The sequence below is a fragment of the Carassius gibelio genome, chromosome B5, assembly GCF_023724105.1.
Source record: "Carassius gibelio isolate Cgi1373 ecotype wild population from Czech Republic chromosome B5, carGib1.2-hapl.c, whole genome shotgun sequence".
NCBI lineage: Eukaryota > Metazoa > Chordata > Actinopteri > Cypriniformes > Cyprinidae > Carassius > Carassius gibelio.
The window spans coordinates 35,006,477-35,030,268 of NC_068400.1; the positions used below are offsets into that span (position 1 = coordinate 35,006,477).

Here is a 23,792-nt window from a genome sequence, read left to right on the forward strand (position 1 = left end):
AGAAATCGTACTGTCACTCACTGAAGAAAATGTGTTTTTGATTAGTCTGTAATTGGAAGCAAACAAACATTACAATTCTGCTTGGCTCAGGTTAACCATAAAGTGAATGACTGCTTGGAAACTTTCTATAGGTTGATTCTCAGCAGGCAATTGGTGCTTTGACAGCATGGCAGCCAATTATTGGTCTATATGCTACAGGAGGGATGGCACCTCTCCTGCTCTGAAACTGTCATAAGAGCCACTCAAAATAGGGGTTAAATTGGAACTTTTGAGCTGAGAAGCCTCAAAATCTGGCAAGATATGGCCCTACGAAAACAAACAAATAAATGTACAATAGGGCTGTTTTTTTTATTTTTTTTTATTTAGATGTAATGCCAAAAAAATAAAATAAAAAAGGCTGAAGCAGGGAAGAGATGGAATGGAGCGAAAAATAATTTATTATTCTTTTTAAGCAGACTTTTTGTTATAGGCATAAAAATATGATAGTCTTTGCGCTAATAAATTTGAGCTTTAACAAAATATCATAAGCAAACCACATCCTGGACCACATCCTATGCCACCTAGAAAAATGTGAGCCGGGAAAAATCCCTATGTTAAGCAGTGCATGGGGTCTGTGCTCACGTAGAGTGTAGAGAAAGTGTCTGCGGCAGGTTTAGTTTGGCCTCTGATCCCAGTCTGACCTCAGTCTTCACACGACGCAACGAAATTTCAGATGCTCTGGCCATTGGATGAGAACCTCGGTGTGAAAAGTTGGTTGAAGGGATGGCATGAGATCAACTGGAGTACGACCTTTTCTGAAAAGTGTTTTGTTTGTTTGCTTTTGCACACACATCTGTTAGTTTGACAGAGCTAGCTTTTCCAAAATCTACAGACTGTGGCAAGATGTCTTAAAGCGCACATGGCACAAAGAGATATTGAGATTAAGCTGAGGGAAGAACATAGAGGTATATGGGAAAACAGTGGCGTTTTCCTTTAAGGAAAGTCTTGAGGAATGGCTGACTAAGGCAGTCTACCATAAAACAGGAGGTGAAATATAGTGACAGGTTGGGAGGAGAAATCTTTTCATAATATAATTAAACACATAGGCCTTTCTTTGCGAGTCAATCTGTCAAGATAGGGTGTCATTGTCATAACAAAAGGAAGTAAACATACAGTAAATTAGTGAATGATGGGCTGTGGGAAAACTGAAGTATTAAGTACCACAGAGATGAGGTCATACCACAACCTCAACACAGTGTGATTCAGGCATCACTGATTTTATGCGGTGAGTACCAAAACTCTTATATTAACAAATCAAAGAGCTCAAAGATTCAATTCCTGCAAAAATATTTCACATATGATACATGTCTGGTTTGTGTCCTTCACGTGATGCCCAGTGTTATATTTCCAGATAAATGTATGTCTGTACTTGATATTGACACACAGCCTGCTCTCGTGTAACCTTATGAGGGCAATATTGACTTTATCTGGCTTTACACAATGTGCTTTTGGATGTGGCTATCATACCTGTCAATCACTTCCTTGTCCACAAAGACAAGACTTCTAGATCTGATCCCACTTCCAATGCTGTCTCATGCTTTATTTCCTTTAACCAAACCTCTATCAGACTAAGAGATATTAATTTCAGATTAGTGGGAAAGAGCAATTATCGTTGACACAGAAGAAAAATTGACTGTTTGCTAGCCACAACGCCTTCAGGCAGTTCTGGACGTCTGGCAGATAGAATATGGAAATAATGAAGATGGAATGAGGAAAGAAGAGAGGGTTAACTCAGATGTTATTACTGTCCCGAGGGCCTCCTCCTTGCTCTTTTGTTTAGTAGGTGACATCGGCATTTTAAGGATGGGTGTGGGGAATCTGGATGGCCTCTCTACATCTAAAAGAGAAATATTTGCTGAAGATGGATAGATGAGGATGAACTTTAGACAGCCGAATGGTAACATTTCTCGTGGTCTCAGCGTCAGTTTACTAGGTGGAGTCATATGCAACCTAAAACCTAGACCGATCTTTAATTCCTAAAAAGGTTTGCGATTGTTTTGACAGAAACAATTAGTAACTAATTAATTTTCTCACAAAAAAAAAATGTGCTTGCTTGTCAGTGTGAAATATGCCACCACAATGATCATGTGATTGGACTGGTAGGCAGGATTTGTTTGGGGGGGGGGGGGGGGGGGGGTTAAATACTATAAATAATTGTCAGGTTTGCTGTGCTTGTTTGTAGGATGCACAATTTGCCAAACATTTGAAGCTAGTGCATGATTTGATCTAATAAATATTGTGGTATTTAGGTCTGTAGAACGAAAGGTGAGGGTTACGCTATCTTTAATACTGCAGGTTATAGGTTTTGCTTATGAGCTATAGTGCTTAATAATAATTTTTATAAGGACAAAAATATGATATGGTGTGTTTCACTTTTCTGACGGCACCGTAGAGACTCTAATTAGACTGCATTGCTCTAAAGGTCAAGAGGTCAGTGCCCTCTGGTCAAAGATGGCAGCTCTTGTCTGCATGTGAGGTGTGTGTCTGCCCTTGCCTCCTATCCCATCTGTCACGGCAGGAGCGGACGCTGTTTTTGAATCCTGACACGACTCCGCTGAGCCCATGTCTTCGTCTAGCCGCTCCGTCTAGGGCATGTGTTGTATATAGCTGCAGTCAGTCTGTGGCCAGTGAATGACTGCAGCCCAGGTGCTCGACTTCATCCACCCAGACAAAGAATGCGCTATATTGAGAATAAATTTCTGTGTGGATCGTGACCGTCAGGATATTGGCTTACATAGCCATAAGCCATTAAAAGTTATTATTTAAAAAATCGAGATGTCAACCACAGGCACACAGGCCTCCTGTAGTACAACACTTCCACTGTTTGTTGACACAGACACAATTGTCCCCTTCTCAGCTTTCCCTTTAATAGCAGATCTTACAGTTTCTGATTTCTTTGGCCTGGACAGTGAGGAGCTACTGTATCTGTGTATCATCAGCTGTTCACACTCAGACCACAGCTGTTCTATGATATCCCTGCTTTCTTCTCCTCTCAGTATCATTAGGTTTCCTCTAAGACATTGCTCTGTAGCTGTTTTTGCTGCACTGTCAATTTGACAGGCGTCTAAAAAATGAATAAATGGATTCCAGGAGGAGGACGGACATAGACTAAGCGAGAGAGATGGAAATGAAAGAGGGAAAGTGCTGCACCTGCTCATCATTCCCACAGTCAATGGCACAGAGATGTAATGATCCACAGCCGTGTCAATACGAAAACTGAGGGAAAAAATAAAAACCAATTTCTCTCTTCATCAGCCTGGCTCTGACACTGGGTAATGAGCAATCAATACAGCAAATCCACATTTCTGCACATGCTATGAATAGATATGTAGGTCTTACAGATTGAATCTGCTTCAGATCAGCCTGATGGGTGAATCTCACAAAGAAATCTCAAGGTCATATTTCTGCACAATTTTAACCAATTTTAACCATTTAATACAGTGTTTAGCAGAATTCAGCAAATTTTCCCCCCAAAATTCATATAGATATGAGGTATATATTATTTGTATTTTATATAATGTCTGTGAATACTTTTTAGTCCATGTCTCACCTGGGATGGAGGCGGGAGCTGCACTGATCCCCTTTAAACATCATGCTCGCAGAGCTTCATGCCAATCAATACCCTGCAGCCAATCACAGCAAACATTAACCCCAAAGCCAGGGAATAGCCCGCCTCAAATGAAATTCACGAAGTCATCCTACCTATCATTTAAAGAGTCTGCTTGGACAGATTTCCTCCAAAAATGGAATACAGGAACAGAGAAAGCTAATAAACTGACAAAAAACATCAGCCCCAATCTGTACTGAAGCTCTCTCGGTGATCAACAAAACAAAGCATTTTTGACAGTGACCCAAAATAATCCCTCAGGCATTAGAGTTAGATTCGGCTTGGCACAAACCTTGAATATTGTCTTGTATGATGAAGACATGCACAAATCAATACAAGGCGCGGGTCTATTTTTCTCTGTCCCCTCTAGACTCAACCACCCATCCACACACAATACATCTCTCAAGGTCAAACCGTTTATTACAGTACATCCAGGGAGAGAGATCATGGGTGTGATCCTTTGATTTATTATGTGTGTACGTGAGGGTTTGTGTGCATTTGCACTTACCATTGTGAGTAAATTTGTCACATTGGTTTAAACAGCATTGGCAGGGACCTCAGCATAGACACACTCATTTACATACACTGTCATTTGAATGCTGACCCATCATTAGATGTACAGCTCTGGGCAGGAGAGGAAAACTCCACACCCACTCTAAAAAAGCCCATATCCCACGCTTCTCACACACCAGCTCCCAGCTACAACATGGAGTCTAACCAGCCGTAAGCAAGAAAATTACAGGATATTATCTTTTCTCGACTCAATTCTGGTTTCTAACCAAGGCTTGTACTGTAAAAATATAGTTAAAGCTCCATTTCCCATGTACGGTTGACTTCTTTTACCTTTATTGTCCATGGTGAAGGAATTTCAGTATCAGAACATATTTTCTGTGCTCTATTGGGAAATAACTGTTTATCAAAATTTTCTTTCTGGGGGACAGTGTAGTGTGACAAGACGCTACATGATTTTTTAAAATATCAAATTATATTGTGTATGAAGCTTTAGAGTTGAGTGCAGTGAGCACAGTAAATCACAAATTCTGAACTATTCTGTCTTTCAAGAAGTCTTGGAAAATGTGATTAATTATAGTTTGAACAGTTCATTCGTTCATTCATTCATTCACTGAAAAAAAGAAACTGGTTTAAGAAACAATACTGTATACTGCTTCACGTGATTCACCTTTGGAAATCACTTTGTTTGAACAGTTTACTCAAAAGAACCTATCCAAAGGAAAGAATTCACTGTTTCACACAATTAATTTTAGTAAATTAGTTAATTTGGACAGTTTATTCATTCAAAAAATAAATAAAATAAAAACAGTTCATTCAAAAGAATCTGTCTGAAGAAATGATTCACTGCTTCATTTCAAGTCCATGGTTGGCATTTTATATCCTTATATACTAGCTTCAAAAGAGCTTCACCCACAACCAAACTGATGAAACTTCTGAATATAAATCTTCATCTGGATTCGATTTAAAGCCTCCTATGGACATTTAAAACATCTAGGCTGTTGTATTGTTAGTCTGTGTGTGGAAGGTTGTAAAAGTGCAACTGTGTTTCTTCAAAGAAGTGTGTTTCTGTGCATACTGTGTGCCTACTCACCATGTAAATGTCCTACACTCTCTGTGCTGACACTATTCACCTGAAAAGTGTTGAGTTGATCTTGCCTTTTATCAGCGGCGCTCCTCTCCACCCTCTCAGATCTGTTGAAAGGCACGCGTACAGCTGTGAGCTAATAGTGAGTGGTGAAAAGTGTAATAACCTAACACCATTTACCACAACTTCCACATGCGGGCCACACAGTCGCAAGGCTTCACCGCAGAACCTTGGCAGCGGTGATAGTGGTGTATAAAAAATAATAATAATGTCACTGCTACATTTTGGTATGCTACAAACAGAGTTGCCAATTTCAGTGAAGCTTTACCCAACAACTTACACATGATAGGCCAAGAAACATGTGCTCTCACACTCATAAATCAAACACTACTGAAGCCTGAAGTAGTTTCTTTGAAATGGTTTGCAATGAAGTAAACGCGAGGAATGCTGGTGATGTTCAGTGGGTATGCAGCCCTGTGTGTTTGTGTTGTGGTGAAAGCATCAGCTAAGCCCTTCGTTGAGGGGGAATTCTGAAGGAGGTATGCATGAGCATGAAGGTTAGGTGAAAAAAATCCAAAGGTGGAGTCTCTGGGTAGACGCACAGATATATCCGTCATAGGCATGACAGCAGCTTCTGTCTGGATGCCAAATGTCAATGCAAAAATCTGACAAACACTACAGGAATGGCCTGTGAGCAGTTCACCATAAGTGTTTTCAAACCATTCACGACATCTGAAGTATCAACATATCTGCGCAGTAAAAAAAGAGATTGTGTTGATAGGAATTAAGTAGCATTTCCATAAGATATATCGGTAGCCATCCTAATATACAAAACTTTTTCTCACAAAAAACATCCTTGCATATTAACGTTTTCTGAAAAACCTTCATTGAGGTTTAAAGGTGAAGCACCAGGCACCATTTTACTATATAATGTTGCACAATCTTACAGGGAAATTGTAATGTGAACCGAGAAGGCAGTGTATAACACCTCCCTGACAGATTTACAGTAAAGGGGAGAATCCAGGCTGAAAACTGAAATATTTTTCATACTTTCAGTAGGGGTATGCAACAGGTGTATGTGTTAAGTAAATATGTTTTTGAGTGTCAAGCTTAGTCACAGTGTTATTAAAATGGAGCTGTCAGTTGCATTAACAATTTTCATAATAGATATTGTTCCGAAGGGGATTTAGAAAGATTAGTGCTTTGCATAGTTTTATGATACATCATCATACAGAGCATTTTATCTCTGAGACTGCTAGGTTTGCTTTACAAATTCATTTTGTATACATTCTCATTGTTATTATGGAGACTGAAAAACCTTTACTATGAGAGTTTCGCTCCATTGTCATCATCTTTGTCAATGGACCTATGCAGTCATAATGGTACACTTTAGCTTATTACCTTGTAGAATTTTGGCTAATTACTATTTTGCCTTTTTTGTATCTAAAAATGACCTGGGACAGGTCAGCCTAATTTACCAGCACTAATCCAAAAACTCTTCCCGTTCTCCACCCACAAACCAACACTGACCCAAATTTATTAAAAACCACTTTCACATAAGAAGTGCAGTTAATATGGGCGTACAGAAACAAAACAGCACTCTCCAATTCAAAATGATACTGCATGCAGTAAACCACATGAATGAGCTTTGTGTTATTTTTCATTCAGTGCTCAATGTTATTCCCATTTTTAATTCTGAAAACTTCCAGCTGTCTTATAAAACATGTTGCATGTTCATTTAAAAAACTGTAGCTTTGCGAATGCCACAATAAAGTGAGAGGGGAAAAAATATGAATGCTAACTGAATAAAAAATTGTCACCACTTCAGCCATATTGGGATATAACTGCCTCGGCTGTTTGACGTAAGTCCATTTAAATCATGTTTTAAGGACATCTCTATTAAAGTTTGTTTCGCTCAAGCACATTTCTAATGGGGGTGGAAAAAATACTTATGGAATATTCTTCTCTGTGTATGAGGAAGTGGAGGGATGGATTGTGGGTGGCTAATTCATAGACAGGCTGCCCCTGAGCTAATGGCTAAGCATTTGTCGTCAGCCTTTTGAACAGTTTTGAACAGAGCAGCATAATAGTCACTTGAAAGCTTTCCATCATCGCAGCTGTGACGCATCCGTTTTCCTTGCTGCTAGCACTAAACATTGACAGAAGTGTATGAGAAGTGATAGTGAATGATATTTTTGCATGCATCTTTCCAGTGACTAAACAGTTATGTAAGTTGCAGGATTAGGAGTATCAGCTGTTAGTTATGACATCCGAGTATTTTCTGTGTTAAAGACAGACTTATTTTCTACTGTAGGGCAGCTGCTAATATAAACTTCCTATGCTTTTCTCAATGATGTAATGTCTTGCATTTCAGTTAAGGACCATTTATCTTGTTATAGGTGACCACTGTTTACTGTGTTATTATATTCTTCATGAAAAGCTGAGCTTTGAATCTCTTTGTTCAGCTTCCACTATACTTTCATCTGTTTGCTTTGGCTTGATTCATTGCGCTGTCTTTTTACTCTCAAACAACTCAACATCCCCTCATGTTCTATTGAGGCCTCTATAGATTGTAAACACACAATGAGAAAAGACACATGCACAATCCATCCATCCACATACACAAATATACACAGACGTCAGACGGCTTCCTGTTTAATGTCACTTCCTCAGCATCTGTCTCTCTGCACCTGCAAAGTCCACAGACTGTCATTTGTCTGAGCATGCTGAAGAAAGAATGGTTCAGACATGCATAATTCTGTATCCGATTGTTCTGCGGTTTCAGGCGTATTACTGCAAACAGTTTAAAGTTAATAGTACAGTACTAGCCTTATATTTTGAATGACATTTATAAAATTACAACCAAAAATGCTTAACATTACATTAATGTACACTGCATTAGGTTTTTTTTTTTAAATAAAGAAATATATATCATATATTCATTCAAGGATGCATTATATTGATCAAAGGGGACAGTAAAGACATTTATAATGTAACTTAGGTTAATGAGCTTCAGCAGTCAATAAAAAAACTACCTAAACTGTATTTTTAGTGCAATAAGTTTTCAGTGACATGCAGTACCTGCATACCTTCATGCACCTGACTCAGTCACTGTCCAGTGAAAATGATGTTCAGATATGTTCAGCTAAAAACAAAAACAAAACCACTTCAGTGTATAGAGAATGCACACTCCTTGTCTAAACTCTCTTAGATAATGTTTGCGTTCCTTTCTTACCTGCACACAGCCTCTTAACAATCTAACGACATGCTTTTCAGCTTACATATTTACATATATTACATATTTCCCATGATCTTTATCTGTCAGTGTTCAACACGTGCAGTTCCATCGAATCAAAAAAGAATGTCACCAATGTTTCCTGGTTGGTAAAAAAAAATATATACATAAACATATACATATACATATACATATACATATACATGTATATATATATATATATATATATATATATATATATATATATATATATATATATATATATATATTGTATATATAGATAAATAAAAAATAAGCATCACTATAAAATCCTTAAACACTTCTGTATAACATAACAGAAGGGCACTGTTCTCACTGTCTGTTTATATTAGTTGAACATCACATTTAAAGGCCAAGGGCTGTTGATTAGATTACCCTAAATGCCTGGCTATAAGATTATGAGATCAAGAAGTTATGAAAACATTTGCAAAGCAGGAGTGAGCCGATAAAAGAAGTATGATGATTTAGTATGATGAACACACTCCACTGAAGAACAGAAGGAGGACAAAGAGAGTGTGTCCTCCATCAAGGCCAGATCATGGACTTGACTGTCAACTAAAGAGAGTTTAATAACTTGCATACAAGAGCAAACAGGCCTTTATTCACACAAAGACACACCGATATAACAAACATGAACAACTGTGTGTTAACATGCATTTTACTCACTCTCTCAGACTACCTTAAATAAACAGAAAAAAATATATAACTTTTACACTTTTAAAAATTAAAGGTTCTACATTGGCATTGATGGTTCCATGAAGAACCTTGAACATCCATGGAATCTTTCAAATTCAAAAAACGTTGTTTATTCGAAAAATATATCAATAAATTATTATTTTTTTTAGATTTGTTTTAAATCACTGTTCATTGGTTCTTTAAATGGTTCCTCTATGGCATTACTGCAAAAACAACCTTTTGGGGCATTTATTTTAAAGAGTGTGTTTTACAGAACAGAGATAAAACATTTAAAAGTTAGTTCAGTTTTGCAGCAAATGATCAAAACCCTCTTGCATTGTCTCTATAGATGCAGTTTCACATTATATACTCTTTATGTAATGATGCATTCATGAAGCAAATACATTTTTTTCCTGAACTAAGCCTTTTTGTCCCTGACACTTTCTGGCTAATTTTGATGTGTTCACTGAGTTCAGCCTTCCCCTTATTAACCTGTTGTATAACAATTTCCATCCCAATGGCAGCAATTTATAGGTTTTATAACACTTTCTAAATGAACTAGTGGCCCTGACGGCTTCGCTTTCAGAAAGTCAAAACTCTTTCTGTGCATTCAGCAGTGGAGTGGAAGTTGTGTTGATTCCACCCTGAGGTGCTGTGTTTCTGTGTGTCCTCTTGGCCGATTCTGCTTAGACCAGCTAGTCACGATTTTTCACACCCACTCACACACCATACGAATGATTAGAGGAGAACAGAAGTCGTTATCGTCACACAGGTGAAGGCTTCACGGCCGAGCGTGTTTCTCCTTGATGGCAGGACAATGCTGGTTAAAGCTATGATAATTCTTGTAGACTGAGTCACAAACTGCACAGTGCAGTACAGGTATAGTCTTCTGTTGTCATAGCAACATTCTCTAATAAAGCTTTGGCCTTTGATCAAAGCAAGCATTATTATCCTTCGATTCAGCCTACACAGACACTCTAATGCACAATTCATTGAATCTGTTAAATTAAAAATGACCGTTGATTGATATTGATTTGTCTTGATTCTAGGTGTCTCATTATTTTCTGAGGCTACTCCTACACTTATTACATCACTCACTCCTACTGCGATTGAAGACTGAGTCACGAAGTAGAGGCGTTTTTGAACACTGCCAACGAAAGATATCCAAGCAATTAAATGCAGTGTGATGTCATTAGTTTAGTCATCCACAGCTATAGCCCACCACAAATGACCCACATTTGCCCATTAAATTACACTCGCCCACACTGGCTCAAATAGCCATTGGCTGTATGGGGAAAGCCCAAATATGACAGAGCCCATATATGTGTCTAGAATAGCAAAATCGCCTAATGAGCCTATTAAAGCAACTTTTGTAGAGCTCAACATTACAAAATGTCAGCAGCATAATGTTTATACCACGACTTATGTTTTTCTGTTATGTGATTTAAAGTGGATAATTACAGTATGTAATTTGAATCGGGGTGTAATTTGCATCAACAGAAGCAGGTTGGGTTTCTTCTGTTTACAGCAGTTCTCAGGTAGTGGAATGCGAACTGGCATCTCTGTTATTTCATTAGAGAGTTCTGTTGTCAAGCTTCAACCGCAAATTCGAAAACTGAGATGTTTGAGGCGTGTGGCATCTCATGTACTGTGGGAAAAATCTGGTCGTTCCTTAAGTCATTACATAGTTAAAGAAAATTAGAATAATATTAAAAATAAATAAGAAATAAGGTCGATACTAGATGTTGAATGCACTGAGAGTGTCTTGAAGATACAGGAAGTTCAGGCAAAAATTCCACCTTATTGCATCACATGAAGCACATTCATTTTAAAACTGTTTTTTTTTTTAAATGCTTCTTCCCAATGTACAGCAGTTTCCTAAAACGTATACACACCGTTTGAAGTCAGTAAGAGTTTTTGATGTTTTTAATAAAAGTCTGTAATGCACAACCAGGTTGCATTTGGTCAGTCAGAAATACAGTAATATTGTGTAGCATTGTTAAAATTTAAAATTTAAGTTTCTATTTTAATATAGTTCAAAATTGGAAAAAAAATTTAACAATATAAAATCCTTAACTGTCACTTTTGATCAGTTCAATGTGTCCTTATTGTGTGAAAGTATTTCTTTAAAGAAAAAAATGTTCTTCATTGATTAAAAAAGGCCACAAAATGATTATAACTTGCAGTTCAGTAAGTGAGTGAGATGCTGATTTAGTTACTTCTCCCGTATAATTCAGTTCAGTGAAAGATCTGCCAAACTGATCCAATACAACTCCAAAAGTACTGTTTTTCAAAAGTTAATTCAAATAATTGCCTCCTATGAGTCATTTGTTTGGAATCTTGATTTTTATGAAATAGAACCAGATCATTAGTTAATGAATCAGAAAAGCATTGCAAGAAACAATGGTGTACAGTAGAATATGGTTTGATCCTATGGAATCATTTAGGATTAATTTAAAGATAATGTGATCCATTTGACTGTATTTAGTCGATCCTTAAATAATTTCTCATTCAAGAAGGATTCATTCACCAGCTTTCATGCCATTCTATAGGCAACATTCACTTATATCTCACGTGTGTCTATTATTAGTACAGTGTGAGTCTCATATGGTACTGTAAGTCTGCTTGGCTTGCCATAGACAAGTATTGACTCCCTACAATGAATCACTGTACCACAATTACTGAAACCATTTCTTCCATTGCAAACATAATGCAAAGTTTGTGTAAAACCCAAATAAATATTCCATAAAAGGACTTTTCTGTGGACTCCAAGATGGTTTTCAATATTTGTGGATATGACAGGGTATATACTGTACAAAAAACCTACTGTATATATTAAGCCACAGTAGTTAGTCTATTTGGTTCCTGTTTCTAAAAACAAAGCATGGAAAACAGCAAACCCATTGTGCAAGCTAACTATAGCAGTGGAATATCAAATTGAAGAACTAGTGGGATCCTGCATTTGCAACAAAGACCAAATTTGAAGGGTCACCACGCTCTGACAGACGGGTTAAAGAAAGCAAGTAAGCAAGGGGTAAAGGTGCAGTGTTTGTCATTCTCTGTCAGAGCTGTGACGGGGATAAACTCCATCTTTATATCATCTTTTATCCCTAAAGGAAAAAAAATAAGGAGGATAACAGAGGAGTGTGAGTGTGTACACTCATTTATCTGGGATCTTTTCTGACAGTTTCGAGACAGCATGAATTTTAAATACAAGGCAAGTACTGATGAGTGACAGAGGAACATTGCGCTCTAAACGAGAGCGAATCTAGAATGACAGTTACAGGCCGCTTGAAACACATTACACAGTTGCTCATGTTTTCTTAATAAACGGACATACTTTTGTACATGCTTTAAATTGAAAATTCCCACAGTAGTCACCTGGACGGACAGGTGAGGTGCGTGACATGCCTCAAGGCATCTCAGAAATACCATTATGAGGAAGTATGTTCATGCTTCAGGGGAATAACTTCAGGTCAGACCACCTTGCAGAGGGCAAACTACAAAAAAAAAAAAAAATCCTCTTCAGTCAAAGATTCAAATAAAAGTGAGGACATTTTAAAGAATTTAATAGTACTGTAATTAAATTAATTTATTAAAGTAATTAAATTACATAGAAATTAAGAAATAAAAAGGAATAATAGCTATTCTTTAAAATATGCTTTGAAGGTCAACGGTTGATTGAAATATTGGACAAAATACAGTATACAGTTCATTGGTCATTACAGAAAAGAATTTGGATGCAAAATGGTGAGGATGACGAATCAAAATGAAGTGTTCTCGAGAGCTACAAAAGAGATTTTAATATAGTTCATTTCGGCTTGAAGATGTATGCCTAATTTTTTTTTTTTTTTTGTTAGAACAACTAAAATAAACCATGCAGGAAAAAAAGCTTTAAGTGTGTACATGCTCTTTAAGTGTGCCTACTTTCTGTCTCATTTGTAAATCGCTCTGTCTCTGCATCTGCTAGATGGCTAAATGTAAATGTAAATGTCTAGTCTTTGTCCCTCTGTCAGGAATCTGTCCTTAATGAGCGAAGAATTCAGAGCAAAGAGTTCATCGGGGAAAGATGAGGCATGAATATTTTAGGAGCAGTTCACTGCACACATGTTGTGTGTTTGGTGCTGGTCCATATGTTCACTGCCTCTGTCTCACAGTCACACAGAAACACACAGGTGTTATATGATGTGATGAACACAGACAAGAAGTGAGGCCATTAACAGAGGAATTAACAGAGGACATGGCTCAGACAGTTCAGAATAATGGGAGGAGATCAGGATCTCAGAAAGAAGGAGAGGTGTTGATTGCTTTAGTTGAGCTGTGCTCAGATGGATCATAGCCTGTGGGATTTCTGTTCATTCAGTATATCATCTATGAAAATGTATCCTCTGATAAATGCACATTATAGACATTCATTTCAATTAGTATTTTTCTTTTTTCTTTCTTTACTAGTAAGAATAATAACCATAATACCATAATATTTTAAGCTAAATATTAATCCTGAAGAAACTGTATACAGTTTACACAAAAATATCATACAGCGTAACTGTTTTCAACCTTAATTTTAATAAAGAAAATAGTTCTTGAGGAGCAGATCAGCACAAAGAATGATTTCTGAAGGAGTAATGATCAGTCACAGAAATAAATTACATAAAAAATATAAATATATATATATATATATATTTAATTTTACAATATTTATTACAGCACACAAACATAGTTAACTTATTCTTGCATATTCTCAACATCGAGCATTTTTGGAATGATTTTCAAAGGCAGCCTAATTAGGAACGCTAAGCGAGAGAACTCAGGGATGAAATAGCAGATCATTTAGCATGTGGTGCTGTAATTTGTAGAGATTCAAGTGTGTGGAGAGAGTTCTGATTTCCCAGCAGGTTTGGTGTAGGCTCCGTGCCTGTTTCTAGAGTGGATATACCCAAGTCAGGTCGGGCTTTGGCTTGAACTAGCAGCCAAGGATAACACGGGCCAATGTTTCCGGTGGCTTCAGGAAATGTAGCCTTCCGCAAAAATTAAAAAATCCAAACATGGCCATTGGTCAAGGGTGGAAGATGGCTAAAAATTCAGCCCAGACTCAACACAGCACAAAGCAGGATGTAAATGTATTATAGATCATGGCACTAGCAGTGCATTTCTCCTCGTCTGTAAGCTTGTAAACACATCCTCACATTGCATAACACATAGAAAAAGTCCCTATGAAAAAGACAAAAAACATCAGACAGAATTAAAAAATATATAGAAATTGGAAGATGAATGTAGCATCATAATCAATTATGTGAATTATGACAGCATTAAGCAAATGCTTAGTAATGGGAAACTGCTTGGTTAAAGCAATCTTGTGATAAGAACAGTATTAGGTTTAGAGTAAGTTTTGTCTGGCTATTTGTTAATTTGCAGTCATTCACAAGAGGATTGTGGGTAGGAAATGAATTATGGAAACAGAAAGGGAATCTTAAAGCTTCCTCCTCATTTTAAAGAATAAGGATGTGGATTCACAAGTTGATATGGTATCCACTTTTTAGTTTTCATCCGCAAAAGTGGGCCATTTTTTAAGAACTGACATTGTCATTTTGATCTTGACTGCAATGAAATTCTACCAAGTATGAGAAATGTGAAACTGAAAGAGAATGTGAAACTGAAAGAGAAAAAGAAACTGAAAGAGAAATGTGAAACTGAAAATGAAAGTAAAATGTGTCTGTCTCTGTTTTTCTTTCCAGTTTTCATCTGCAGTTTCATGATAGCTGCACCCATTTTTGGTTACCTGGGGGACCGATTCAACAGAAAGGTCATTCTGAGCTGTGGAATCTTCTTCTGGTCTTTTGTGACGCTGCTGAGCTCCTTTATTACCAAAGATGTAAGTGACATACTGTCTTTCTCCTCTACAAGCAGTAGATTAAACCTTGCTCAGAACCACTTAAAGGAATCCTGTCAATGTGATTATCATTTTAGACGAATCTTAAAAATACAAACCTTGCCATGCTAGCTGGGTATTTTTAGAAGCAGAAAGGCAACCCAGCCGAGCAGTAGCATCTCTAAAGCTCATTCAGTTTCTGGCTCATTTGAGAGCACTTTGAAACTACACTAGAGTCATTCAGCATTGCAGAACTCATTTTACATATAATAAAAAACTCAGTGTACTTTATTATTTAGATGTCTCTCGCGCTTGCTCTCTCTTCCGCACTTTGCTTTTTTCCTTTCCCTTTTGCTAAGATAAAATGATTAAATGACATGCTCACTTAGCATAACACTAGGCCTGTCTCAGAAGACCTCTTGTTACAGCTCTACTGCTGTTCGTCATCCTCTTTGTCTGCTCTTATATCTTACTCTCTGTTTTATCCAGGGCCTCACTCACTCATGTCATTAAGAGTCACAAAAGCCGCTAAAATTACAAATCAAAACAGCATTTGTTGCCACCTAAGACTTGACAGCCATCAGAACTATACAGTAGTTACAGATAACATAAAAAGAACAGAAAATCAGTTTGACAACTAGGCAATTTCTTAGCTTCTTCTTTAAAACGTATATGAAGAGGTCAATAAACCTATGAGAGGAAGTGAGCCAACAGTAAAGCCAAACTGTTTAAGGCAGGCCAAAAAAAAAAACCCGTTAAGATTAAATTGATGCTTATCATCTAGAATCCCTCACAGACCATCTCAATCAAACTGTAAGTGTGCGTGTGGGGCCGGACTCCAGGGAGGTAATTTCTACAGAGATAGAGAGTGGCAGCTAATTAAAAGGCCATGTTAATGAGAGGAAGACTGCGAAATGACAACGAAGGAATGTTCCTTGTGGCTATGATAACCGATTTTAGTGATATCTAGTGTGTATGTGTGTGCAGTTTGCTTCCCGTTAGCCTCTTTTGTTTTGTCAGTGAGCATGTGGAGACTGCATTTATATCAATAAGATGTGTGTGTGTGTGTGTGTGTGTGGTCAGAGTATGCCGGCCGAACACAATGGGGGGTATAAATGCGCTAATCCCCTCGATCTGCAATGCTGAGTCGATACTGACAGGCCAAGCCCCTCTGCATCAAAGTCACATGATTGTTCAAGACAGCACACACATGCACATATGCATACATGAGCACGGAGACTGCAGATATCCCTTTATCTGTCAATCATCCGACCCAGGGTGGTGGGCTGTTATATAATGTTCTCCACCAAGAGAAATCTGCAGATCATCTCTATTTACACAGACTCCTCATCAACATCATAACCATCACGTCAATGTTACCTCAACATTGCTGCAAGGTCTGCATTACATTAATCATAAGGAGAGTGCTGTGTTTCATAAGAATACACTGAAATGATGAAAAATACCATTACGTCAAGAAATATCTTATGGGATAAGAAATCTGGATGAAGTAAAAGTGTTCCTAGTCTGATGAAAGTAATAGGCTGTCTGTTTTGAGAAGAAAATATCTACTAAATCTCTGTATGGCTTAAACTGACCTCACAACCTCTTGCTGATCTATTCATTATCTAAAATCCCTCTTAACTTGATGTTTGGGTTCTTTTAATGAGATTTCTCAGGGCTTTGGGAAGTTGCTGCAACAAGATTCAAAGACATTTGTTAAACATTTAAATCATGATCCTAAAACATAAGTAAGGCATATAAGTGGCAAATGAAGGGAGATTTATGGATGTCTGATTCCCATGACCATTTTAACATCATCTTGTTGCTTTTGTCAGATGACAGGAAAACAAAACATCAGGGGATGTCAGTGGTGGTTTTTAGTTAGATATGCACATATTAATGCAGAATGTATTTGAAAGCTCATGTTTATGTATATGGTGTTGAGGGATGAGTGAAGCCAGACGTACAGTCAATCCTACAGTACTGCAGATTCATGAATTGGTTGTGGTCTGGAACAAAGACAACGAGGCAGATGCATTCGACTCAAATAGTGTAAAAAAATCCGGACCAAATAATTACAAAGAAATTGTACCTGAATAGATACAATTACATTCATTCTGTTGAGACAAAATTCAAAACATTTAAGATAAAAAATCAGGGAAATCATTATGTAGGTTTTATTTTATTTTATTATTTTTTTAGTATTTTTAATAATTTTCCATATATGTAAACCATTCATTTTTGAGTACGTATTGTACATTGACAAAATAAATGGCTGTTTTTAAAAAAAAAAATACATTAATACTTAATGAGTATAAATTATCATAATATTTACGCACATATTTTAAATATGTATTGTATAGTATAACATAAATACAGACCACCATCTTCAAGTCTCTCTCCTCCATCTCGGTATAAATCCTCTACACTGTATGGCACATTAATGTGTGTGCGTCTCACCTCAACGAAACGTTCAAGAAATGACAGCCCAAGCATTCATTTTTCATGATGTTTTGGGAGGAAAGAAGAAAAGGTTGTGTAAAAAACAAACAATCATCCACTTTCCCTCTCCGCCATCCCTCTATTCTCTTATTCCCTTACAGCACTTCTGCCAATAAGCAACTAGTACATAGCTTTTGACATTTTTGAGCAGAGTCATGAAAAGCAGGAAAGCAGCTGAAAGAGGGAGTGAGCGGGAGGGAAAGGGAGGGATAGAGCAATCGTCTCTGTGCCAGAGGATAACCCAGCTTGCTGCAGTCTCTCATTGCTGATTCCTGTCACGTACACTAAAGAAATTCCCCTGCTGAGAATTATGTAACATTCAACAACAAGTAAAGTTGTTTTTCTTTTGGCTGTATATGTCGTGGGGCCGCTGTCACACCAAAGACTGTCAGGTAAAAAATAATAAAGGATGAAAAGCAGGAAAGGGAGCGGGGGAATCCTTGCAATGTAATGTGACCATCGAATGGCCGGAGGACATCAGGATTGCTGCCTTTGTTTTGAGAGCAAGGGATGAATTCAACTTAAATTCATTCATTTAGCAAACATTTTTTATCTAATGTGCATTACAAATAATAATAATAATACAAGCACAAGCCATTAATAATTGCAATACACTGTTACAAAAAAAAAATCTATTTCAAATAAATGCTGTTCTTTTGAACTTTCTATTAATCAAAGAATCAAAAAACAAACCATTGTGAACAAATAAATAAAAAAATTTGGTGAAAGACTATATAGCTTTAGCTATCTCATTAGCATTTACAGGAAGCTTGTTAGTACACAAAAGTCTGACACAACAGCATCTGGCTGGTCAGGTGACTTTGTAAACCCCCTCAGGAGATATTACACATGGAAGTCTGCTACGACAGAACTGTATGTGTGTGTGTGTGTGTGTGTGTGTGTGTCTGCTGTATATGTGCGTGATATCATAATGGGATGACCTGGTGTCTCTAGAGGGTGTCCGTGTTTGCTCCTCACGCTTTGTCTCAGTCCATCAGTGTTGGGTGTGGCTAGACTCCCCACTGCTGCCAGACCGAGACCACCAGTGACATCATAAAAATGAGATATTATGATGGAGAGTGAGAAAAAAAAAACATAAAAGAAATGGACTGTGAGCACAAGCAACAGAGAAATCTATAACTCGCCTCCTCAGTTGGGCGACTGCCAGGGTGACCCAAATTCTCCACAGCAGTATAGATGTCCATTACACACCCACGGTTAAACGTCATTTTATATAGTCATTTTACACGAATGACTATATAAAGTCTAGGCCATTTCAGGGAAGGGTGGTTTCTTAGTCTGGCTTCCTTTATCCCCGATAGAGGTCAGAGGACAACAGCCACATGTTCCCACTGTATTGGAAATGTAGGACACTTGCTCCTTTGCCACTAACACATGTTCAGTTTTGATAAGAAATGTACAAAAGCCACACAAACTTAAACACAGTTTCAATGTCAATAGATAGATTTATGAAAATGTTTCAGGGATCAATGAGCTGTGTTTTCTGTGTGATGTTAATATCATTAACATCATGAAGAGAAAATATGCTGTGTGGCAATTGCCAATTGAATGCTATATAAAATAAATTCCATCGGCTTTTTTCTAATAATATGACCTTTTCTTTTGCAGTATTATTGGTTGTTAGTGCTGTCCAGATGCTTGGTGGGTATTGGGGAATCAAGCTACTCATCCATCTCTCCAACCATCATTGGAGACCTGTTCACAAACAACAAAAGGACTGTGATGCTCTCTGTCTTCTACTTGGCCATCCCACTTGGAAGGTGAGCATCACTAGACATTAGTGATAAGCAATGCCATTGTGTTTATCTCTCAGTCTATTACCAGTTACTATCAAGGCCAACCAATACACATACATCTATTTATTTTCATGTATAAAATAGGTAAAACGACTCATTTTGCAACAATAAATAAAGATAAAGATAGAATAAATGCCAATTTAGTTGCAGTGAAAAAAATAGCAATAACATAGCAAAGCAAATACATTTTCCACCTTTGCTCAAGTCTTCTTGCTTACCTCTAATCCCACAAGAGCTCGCAATAAACTAAATACACAGGGAGTCCAGGCGATTTAATTTTGCTTAAGCAATTTAATTAAAGGTGTGCAGATGTTCATTAGAGATGATTTTACAATATCACTTTAGCATAGTAAGTCATATAATACAATTATACTCAGCTTTTTTTATGTGGTCACTGCCTCAGATGGGCCAAACAGTCAATGATATTCTAAATCTGCTGCTGCTGTGAGAGACTATAAGCTGACCTATTACAGCCACTAAACACGGGCATTTTCTTTTGCTCGCTGAGCTGGAAAAAGACTAGAGAGAAAAGGGGAAAAATAAACAGAGGTAAGGTGATAAAAAATGCATGACTGTACGTGTGCGGCATTTCTAGCTGCATTACGTTCGCATACAACATCTTGCAGTTTAATTGTTAATCTGATGTGGAAGACAGACAACAAAACCAAATGCTAGTGCACAAACTAGAGTTTTATGCATGCATTCGGATAACACCCACAGAAATATCTGAACGCAGCAGCTGTCACCAAAAGACCTGTTCTGAGGGCTAGTAATAGTATCGATAAGGGACTGAACGCAGTTAGAGGAAAAGACGAGTTCGAAAAATAGGAGAGTTGAGGTATTTGCAAGCTAACTAGGTTCGGTCCTAACAAACGATCAACAGTACGAACAATAAGAGGTGAAAGACTACGGTGTACCGCCTCACTTCCTGTCTAGCGCACTGTTTATCTGCAGTCTGGTTGTTACTGTTTCCAGGAAGTGACTTCAACCATGAGAGAAATGTTTAGCAGGAAATTTGAGTCCTCTTATGGGCATGGAAAACATTTTAGGTATTAATAAACATGGAGATACAGAGTAATACTGACAACTTGTGGACAAAAATTTACAGAAATATAAAAATGGTAGCACAACATTGCGAACGCCTGAAATTTATATCTAAAACCTCTTATCCAATCAAGTACATTATTAAGGTACCGACTGGCCATATTCAATGAATAAACAATTAAGTTTAGAAAGTGAATTAAGTTTAATTAATGGGTTTTGGACACTGAATGAGGTCCAGTGGACACACTCATGTTGAGCGCCATATGTATTAACTGACAAGGTCCTATTGTTTGATGGGTCAGGTCAGACTGGTCCATCAGTGGGATATGCCAGGGGCAGTCAAAGATAAACAATGTGGTTTACCTGCTGAGCGACAGCCTGGCGCGAGTGTCTGGGAACACAGGAAGTGGGTACGAGGTTAAACGCTGGGAGGGACACTCCGAATCTAAACAGAAAGATTAAAACGCTGCAGTTATTCCATGGCCTGATGTGCAATAAAAAACAAAATACAAGAGACTATGGTATTATTGTAAAATATTATTACAATTTAAATGAAATGCTCTCTGTTTAATAGTGTTTAACATTTAATTTATTCCTGTGATGCAAAGCTGAATTTTCAGCAGCCATTACTCCAGTCTTCGGTGTCAAATGATACTTCAGAAAAAAATCTAATATCTGACCCAAAGCTTTTAAACAGTAGTGTATGATATTAATGAATACTGTATGTGTCTTTCTCACACTATAACCATTTTTACACCTGATCAAGTGAGGCATCTTAACCTGGTTGTAACTTGAGTTCACACCACTTGAATGCTGCTGTCATTAAAACAAAGAAATAGAGAGCTGCTGGAAAGAAAAACAGTGTGACACCCACTCAACTTTTTTTTTTCAAGACTATGACCAAGAGAAGAGAACAATTCGTACATTGCAAGATGAATGGCGGCTTAGTCAAATAACATCCAGTGATAGTCTCAAACCAGATAATCTGCATACAGAAAGAATATTTCACATGTACTTCGTCCACACCATAATCATAACATGGCAATTATGAACTTCATCAGACTGTAAACAGGATATAGAGCTGAGAGAGTTTGGTCTACGTCTGAAGAGATATGACTCATAGATTCCTCACATGATCCCACCTTGAGTGGCCGTCTTCCTCTTTTCCTTATATCACTCTGTCAGGCAATCTCGCATTAGATGGACTTAAAGAAAAGTTCATGAGACAAATGCACTCTGAAACCATATCCTACAACCTCAGACAGGGATTCTCAGAATTAGGTCATCTGAATGTTTGATGTTCGTATTTCACCACAGTCCCCAAATCCAAAAACCCAAGCGACACTGTGTGGGAAGCTGGCGTCTCTCCCCAGTCATCTCCCTTTCTCTTTCCCCCGGAGCTGATCTATCATTGTAAGCCCCTGAGTAATGCTAAGTGGTTGACTCTCTTACATAGCCAGAGGTGATGTTCAGTGTAAAGCCATTATCAGCAGCATTAGTATGCATGCTGAGTTCAGCCAGCCTACTCAGAGCATGAAAGTTTTAGCATGTATGACACAGATTTGGCTGGGGAAGACAATCGGGAAAAGAAGACAGACCAAGTGAATGGCAAAACAGCTTTTAAAAACTGCTGAAACCAGTTTAAGATGGTCAAGCAAGCATGGTTTGCTGGTTTTAGAGAGGTTTTGGTAATAAAATGTATTTTAAAAACCTGAAACATTTGTAACCCACATCATTAAATATACATTTACATATTATTGCTCTTTTGTTGGTTCTGTTGTCATAATTTCTAAGTCACTTTGGATGAAAGCATCTGCTAAATGACTAAATGTAAATTTTAAAATCCAAACAGATTGCAAAAACACTAGATTATGTTGGTAAATTTACATTTCTACATTTTTATTTCACCGGTTATCACATTAATTGGCAGGCGTAAACCACTAAAATGTAAATATAAATAAAAGCAAACAAACAAAAACTACTTAAAAATTCAGCTATGCTCAGCAAACCAACTGGAGAGTGGATGTTTATGCATGAAATATGATATGTTTGTTGTGTATAATGACATGTTTTGCTCTCTGTCCGCAGCGGTCTGGGCTACATCCTGGGATCCATCGCTAAAGACGCTGGAGGGGACTGGTTCTGGGCGCTGAGGGTAAGAGCTGTTGAAATGTCTCAATGTGTAGTATCAATATTTAAAAGGAAGCATGCACAGCCTCCACAAATACACACCATTTCCTCTAGTCCAGGTCAAAAATATCCCTAAAACCCATGGCAGACAGGTGAATCCCAAAATACCTTCGGCCCGTCTCTTGAAAAATACATAGCATTCCTGCACGCTTTAAAGCCTGTGCAATTGGCACTGACAACCCAACTAGCTTAAGCGCATTAATTTAGCATTACTTCCAGCTCTCTCGGGTCCTGCTCAGACATGCTATCCGTGAAGAACAAGGTCTTCTCAGTTCTCACTGTGGTCTTTGTGCTGCAGAGACCCAGGAGCTCACAGAGCATTTTGTTGTGGGATATTCCTCAGTAGCCTTGATGAACCACAGCAATTACCAAAAGAGCCAAGCAGAGCACCTTTTCTTGCAGCTAAAATGACTAATTTATTAAAAGACTGTGTGAGAGTAAGGGCTGTGGCCTATAAGTTTTTGGGAGGTGAAAGAGAGGGAGCTAAACCAACTTTGTTTTGAGAAAGTGAGAGGCCTCTGAAGTGCTTCAGATTTTTTTGTCCTTCATTAGCTCAGTGCTGTTTAAAAACCAGCCGCTTCACTTGTTCATTTTAAACTTTAACAGTTGGGCGTTCCTTTCGCTGGGTCATAAAGAATCCACGGAGTGACTTATCATGAACTTGAATTATGATTGATGTGTGGCTCTTAAAACTCCAACAAGGTTTGGCTGTCAAGCTCTTAGGCCTAAAAGGAGACTTGTTAAACCCTCTCAAGCTTACAAAAACTCCTCTCTGCATGACAGTTATGTGACCCTCAGGAACATGAATAGCTTTATTTGGAGCTAGTTTGTCGGAACACTTTTGCAAACAGTAGCGGAGCACAATTGTTTGAATCCAGTAAAACATTCCTTGAGAAGACAAAGCTTGTGATTCGGTGGACTATTAATCATCTGTGGCATTTTAAATGAGTATAAAAACAACGGACAGATGAAAAGGTACTCCGTATCAGTCATATCCTGTTCTGAGGGGGGAAAAAACATTTCTTGCCACTTTCCACTTGTTTTGCAAAGGCCTAAAGAACTCAATCGCCTTCCGTTCTCGAATAGGGAGTGTATTTTTTTGGTGTGGAAGATTAGATTATAATTATTGAGAGCCATATCAATCTTCTGCAGGAAGGAGACCAGAAATGCCCGGA

General features: G+C 37.8%; 1 protein-coding gene across 1 annotated transcript in view; it reads left to right on the top strand.

Moving 5' to 3' along the window:
- Positions 1–23,792, top strand: part of spns2 (SPNS lysolipid transporter 2, sphingosine-1-phosphate) — a 63,234-nt gene that overhangs the window by 20,798 nt on the left and 18,644 nt on the right. Inside the window, exons 3-5 of the mRNA XM_052556829.1 lie at positions 14,928–15,064; positions 19,196–19,347; positions 22,516–22,582. Coding sequence (XP_052412789.1) covers positions 14,928–15,064; positions 19,196–19,347; positions 22,516–22,582 — 356 coding nt within the window. The remainder of the gene's footprint in view (positions 1–14,927; positions 15,065–19,195; positions 19,348–22,515; positions 22,583–23,792) is intronic.